The sequence below is a fragment of the Gavialis gangeticus genome, unplaced genomic scaffold (assembly GCF_001723915.1).
Source record: "Gavialis gangeticus isolate Ggan-Ray unplaced genomic scaffold, GavGan_comp1, whole genome shotgun sequence".
NCBI lineage: Eukaryota > Metazoa > Chordata > Crocodylia > Gavialidae > Gavialis > Gavialis gangeticus.
In genome coordinates, this window is record NW_017729029.1 from 51304412 (window position 1) to 51310884 (window position 6473).

At 42.2% G+C, this 6473-nt stretch overlaps 1 protein-coding gene across 2 annotated transcripts in view; it reads left to right on the plus strand.

Annotated features, from left to right (window-relative positions):
* TENM1 (teneurin transmembrane protein 1) overlaps positions 1–6473 on the plus strand; it is a 490026-nt gene that overhangs the window by 446432 nt on the left and 37121 nt on the right. For both annotated transcript variants that reach the window (XM_019521566.1, XM_019521567.1), the window contains one exon: positions 4916–5212. In XM_019521566.1, coding sequence (XP_019377111.1) covers positions 4916–5212 — 297 coding nt within the window. The remainder of the gene's footprint in view (positions 1–4915; positions 5213–6473) is intronic.

Sequence of the window (6473 nt, forward strand, 5' to 3'; positions counted from 1 at the left end):
CACTTCTTGTAAGCTTTCTTTTGGTGTTTAAGCTCACCAAAGTGTTTTCTGCTAAGCCAAGCTGATCACTTGCCACATTTGCTAGTCTTCTTGCACATTGGGATGGTTGGTTCCTGTGCCCTCAGTAAGATTTCTTTACAATGCAGCCAGCTCTCCTGGACTCTTTCCCACTTCAGACTGGCCTCCCAGGGGATCCTGCCAATCAGTTCCCTGAGGGAGTCAAAATCTGTTTTTCTGAAGTGCAGGGTCCATACTCTGCTGCTCTCCTTTCTTCCATTTGTCAGGATCCTGAACTCAATCATCTTGTGGTCCCTGCTGCCCAACTTCCCATGTACTTCTACATCCCTCACTAATTCTTCCCTGTTTGTGAGCAGTAGGTGAAGAAGAGCATTGCTTCTAGTTGGTCTTTCCAACACTTGCACCAGGAAGTTGTCTTCAACACCCTCCAAAAACTTCCTGGATTGCCTGTGTCAGGGTGACTGAAGTCCCCTGTGAGAACCAGGGCCTGTGATCTGGAAACTTCCACTGGTTGCCCCATCTACCTCATCCTCCTGGTCTGGTGGTGTATAGCAGATCCCCACCAAGATATCACCCCCGTTGCTGTCCCCTCTAACCTTACCCCACATACTTTCAGCAGGCCTATTTCCAGTTTCATAATGGAGCGCTGAGCAATCATACAGCTTTTACATAAAGTGCAGCTCCTCCTCCTCTTTTCCTCTGCCTGTACTTCCTGAACAGTTTGTACGCATCCATGACAGTGCTCCAATCATATGAGCTCCCACCAAGTCTCTGTTATTCTGATCATGCCATAGTGACTTGACTGTGCAAGGACTTCCAGTTCTTCCTGCTTGTTTCCCAAGCTCCATCCATTTGGGTACAGGCACTCGAGGTGACTAGCCAATTACCCTACTTTCTCAAGAAGAATGAGGAGGCCTCCCATGAAGTTTCCTGGTTCTGCTTCCTCTATGTCCCCCTCTTCCCGATTTACTTTAGGGCTTTGTTCACCCTCCCCCAGCAAACCTAGTTTAAAGCCCTCCTCACTAAGTTAGCAAGCCTGTCTGCAAAGATGCTCTTCCCTGTCTTTGTCTGGTGGCTCCCATCTCTTCCTAGCAAGCCGCCTCCTTGAAACAACATCCCATGGTCAAAGAAGCCAAATCCCAGCTGGCAACACCACCTTATGCAGCCATGCATTGATTTGGAGGATGTATCTGGTCCTGCCAGGGCTCTTCCCGTTGACCAGAAGGATTGAGGAGAACATGACCTGTGCCCCTGTCCTCTTCACCCTTGTGCCCAGAGCCCTGGTAGTCACTCTTGGTTTGCTCAGGGTCACCCCTGGCAGTATCACTGCCGACGTGAGCAGCATGGGGTAGTAGCCAGAGGGCCAGACGAGTCTCGGTAATCCTTCCGTGACATCTCGGGTCTGGGCTGCAGGCAAGCAGCAGACCTCCTGGGACAACAGGTCAGGCCAGCAGATTGATCCCTCCATCCCTCGCAGAAGGGAGTCTCCAACCACCACCACCCATCGCATCCTCTTTGTAGCAGTAGTCTTGATCCTCTCCACCTTGGGGATTCCTGGCCTGGCCTCTTCCACCGATGCAATGGTCTCCTCCTCCTGTATTGTTAGCACTCCATATTTGTTCTCCAGGCAAACTGCTGCATGTGGGGATAACAACTTCTTCTTGCTGCCAGAAGATACAAGCTTCCACCTTCCTGGGAGTCCATGCCCTCTTCCTCTTTTAGCATCGCCTCTGACAGTCCTTCCTTCACAGTCCTAGAGGTTTTCTCTAGCATGGAACTGATGAAGTCCTCATGGCAGAGGATGCTTCGGAGCCTTGCTACCTCCTCTTGTAGCTCTCTTGCCTTCTCCCTGAGGGATACCACTAGAAAGCACTGCTCACGTTGCAGGAACACCCCACCTGGCTGACAGTGGAAGGAATCTGCAAGCTGCAGTTTGCACAGCCCCAATCCAGGACCTCAGCGGTGTGTGGCCCTGCCTGGACAGACACCTCACAGATAAAAGCAGAGGAAGAACTGGATGTGGCAGTGGCTTTGGTATTGCGATGAACTCCAGCCATGTCTCTGGGTCTTCTAATCTGCTGCCTCTCACTTTGTGCCTCTTTCCAAGGAGACCTTCCCTAGCAAACTCCTCTGTAGCTGGCCTCTTTGCTGTTCCTTGATCTGAAAGGTTCCCTTTTCCCTGCAGCCTCTTTCCTCTCAGCAAGCTTACAGTAAAGCAATATGAGAGAGAGCTTCCAAACAAACTCCCCCTCACTCTGGACTCTAGTTAAAACAAGAGACTTAAGTCTTGGCCTAGCTTCTGAGTTTTAGCTGCTAAAGTAAAACTATCCAGTCTCTCCTTATTTCTTGTTGGAAAGTTACGTCAGCAAAGTTTGCAAGTATATATTTGTCTTGCACTAGATCTTAGACTATCCCAATTCCACTTCTTCACATTGACTCTACTCAGCTATACTTAGCTTTCAGAAATCAGCTTTAATAAACTACTGGGATTTGACATCAGCATTTCAGCATCAGCTTAGAAATGATGGTTCATAACTTAGTCATTGCTCATCAGAACCCCATTCCGCTTTATTGCATCTGATGATGAGTTACAAAATTAACAAAACCAGCAATAAAACCTCAAATGCAACAGAACCAACAAGATGTGCACGTATCTCACTTAATAACCATCTGATCTTTTAACTTTCAGCCTCAGTGCTTACCCCATCCTTCTCTGTTTTTGACTCGGTCATTATGTCATATCTGCATTTAGCTTACAAGCTATTTGGATCCAGGACTGTGATGTGTTCTATGATATAAAGACAATAACAACATTAAATATACATACAGAAAGTAACATGGCATTATCCAGGAATTATCCCTTGCTTAATTTTCAGTGCGTTTTCTCACCAATGCTGCTTTCACTGCATCTAGTAAGTGTGCAAAAAAAATGTGCTTTTAAAGATAAACTTAATCCATCACACAAATATACCAAGAAATGTAGCCACACTGAAAATCACTTTTTACTTAGGATCCTTAACTATCATTAGAACATAAATTGTAATAGTTACAGCAGTCTATGGGACCATGGAGGTGTTTTACAGCTATTGTAAATAAGCGGTATTAAAGTGTGTATATAAAACCGTAGGAAAGATAGTTGAAGAAAGAACACCTGCTTCTTTTAGGTTTCCAAACCATTTGTATCTATAGACAGGGGGAAAAGTTCATTTTAATCACCAACACCATATGATCACAGCTTGGGTTGTTATCATCAGTATGCCTAAACATTTATTTTAAAGTCAGGCATACAGGCCCCTATCAGGACCAGAGCTCAAGTGTTCTGTGCACTGTACAAACACACAAGATGGTATAGTCCCTGCTGCGAGGCATTACCTCACCATTTAATTAGAATAAATTAATACCACCGCTGAGCACTGTTGGTCTGAAGACCCAAGTCAGTAAACAATCCATCTTAGGAGTCCATAAATGATAGTTTATAATTCTGTGGCGCTTCTTTGCAGTGAACACAGTGTTAATAATGATGCAGAGCGTTAACTGTATTTAACCCCTGGAGTTCTGGTTTCAGACTTTCACTGTGAAGTCAAGACTTTCACCATCAAATTGGAGATCAAACCGCTCATCCTAAAGTGGCTTGTTTATCCACGCGTTTTGACACAACATAGCATGATTAGTCTCTTCTTAAGAAGAGACCAGAAACTGCAGGATTAAATATGCCTGGCCCTAGTTGTTGCTCTTATTCACTATCAGAAACTATAGTGATGAACCGAATATTCAAATCACAGTCCAGCCCCTTTCTCCAATAAGGCCTGTTAGGCCATTTGAAGTTGATTACCATTGGTTGATAGCCATTTTTGTATGGTCTGCTTCCCGGATACTAGCTGAAGAAGTACATGGGCAACAGCGAATAGTCTTCTGTGAATCTGCTAACATAACTCATCCATTTTCTCTGTTATTTTCATGTCTTCCTAACATCAGCAGCCAGAGTAGAACGTGAATGGAAAGTAGACAAGAGCGTTAGAAGCAGAGTTGTGGTCAAAAATGTATACAGACCAACTCAGCTGCATGTCTTGACATAGACTCAAGAAGTCAACGTATTGAAGGAAGAAAGATAAAAGAGAAATATTTGAGATAAGATACGAGCAGAGATTAAAAGAAAAACTGGAGCATGAAAATAGGAGGGTTTCCATAAAACTAACCAAAGGAGGCTGAAATAGGAAACCTGGTGGTTGTGAGAAGTTTAGTTGCTTCAAGGAGAAGCTGATGGAAAGAAATCACAAATAACCTCAGTGAGATTTTTCTGGCCAGTTTTATTTAGTTTGTAGACGTTTTATTCAGTGTATCCGCAGTTGATGTCACCTTGGGGAGCATCACTATCACTAGCTGCAAGAGTTGTTCAGTTGTAAGTGTCCTGCAGCCTTTTCTTGCAAGGAGCAGAAAGCTGATAAGGCAGGGCATGCTGCAAAATACTCCTGGTGATGGAGCTGCCTTAGTGGGGACTAGCTGATATTACCAACAGCCACTGCTAGAGTTTGCCAGACGATCAGCCCCGGTACGTGTAAACAGTCCGACCAGAAGTAGAGCTCAGACCAGTGTGACTGGTAGCCAATTTAACCACAAAGTTTCCACCCTTCTCCATGGATTCACACTCCCTTCATTAAGAAATGTAAATATCTCAAATGAAGTATATCACAGTTAAAAAAAGCAGTTTTTTTTCATTTAAGGTGGCTTCACGTTCCAGCTCTTCTGAAACTTCTGAAAGCTTCAATTTTTTCTTATATTTAATAACTAGTAAATTCACAATAGCACATTTTGATCATGTAGTTGTCATAGAAATGCTGCAGTTGCTAAAAACCACGTAAGGCACATTTTGCTTACCTGCCTGTATATTTATCTTTAGGCCCACAACAGAAACCTCTTATCCATTGATTTTGACCACGTGACCAGAACAGGAAAGATCTATGATGACCATCGAAAATTCACTCTTCGGATTATGTATGACCAGACAGGACGTCCAATTTTGTGGTCACCCATCAGCAAGTACAATGAAGTCAACATCACTTATTCACATTCAGGATTAGTGACCTATATTCAGAGAGGAACATGGACTGAGAAAATGGAATATGACGCAAGTGGAAAGATCATTTCCAGGACATGGGCAGATGGTAAAATATGGAGCTACACATATTTAGAAAAGGTAAATCCATTTAAAAGTGGATTGTTATATCAAAGGGAGAAAGTTCATATTGATATAAAGACTAATTTATAAATAAATTCATGGGCCTGGTAAAGCCTCCACCAAAAGTAATTTAGACTAAAATATGAATAATTTTATAACTAGCCAAAATGTCTTTGGACTGTCTGTCTTCATTACTTAGAATGTGGTAGTAAAAGTAAATTTGAGGAAGTGTTCTCTTTTCACTTCATTTTTTCCAAGTTTATTCCCATTTCGGGTTTGTTTTTTTTTAAAAGGAGAAACTTGTCTAAATGTAAAGTTAATGCAGACAAAATAAGTTTGTGAACTGGAAAATTGAACGGTAACACATTTATGCTAGAATAAATGAATGTGGAATTAACCCATATTTTTGTCTCAGCTCACTTCATGTGCTTCATTAGGCTACAATAAAAATTTAGGAGTGATATTTGAATATAAAAGCAGATGAGAGTTGATTGCGTTCAAAATGGGTTTGAAAGACTGATGCCTCCAAGTTACCAGTTTAAACCCACCAAGGGCAATGACAGGCATCTGAGGGTTGTTTAACGGCCTGTGGAAGAATAAGTTGGTAGCTCCCAGCCTGGGGCAGATACGCAGAAGTAGAGTCTGCCATACCCTATCGATAGAGACGTTACCAGTCTGCAGAGGGAAGCCCAGCATTTAATGGCCGTTAAAACTGAACAATCTCCTTACCTATAGAGATGATTCTTCTGGGTCATGTTTATAAACTGAGCAAGCTGTTAGTATGACGTGCTCTATTGTACCTATTTTGTGAATCAGGAAATAGGTCTCCAGCACTTGTCAGAAGCATTGAATACACTCTTTGAAAAAGGAGATGAAAACAATTATTCCTCTGGCCTTGAAATAGCTTCAGGATTAATTGCTATAAGAGTAGTGAGCTGCTGTTCTCTATAGAGACGTAAGTCACAAATTAAAGGGACACGGGTTGTGTAGTCCAAGGCAGGCATCATTTATATACACCATTGTTTCCAAATCCGAGTAGCATTTCTTTGTTCGCAAATATTGAAGAACATATTGTAGAAAAATATTCAAGTGACATCTCCTGAAACTAAAAAGAAATATACGCGTACATCCTTATATTTTATATGTAAACGAATGTACACGTATATTTCTTTTTAGTTTCAGGTGTCACTTGAATATTTTTAGTATATATTTTGAATATGTATATATGCACATATGTGTATATGCACATATGCAATATATATATATATATATATATATA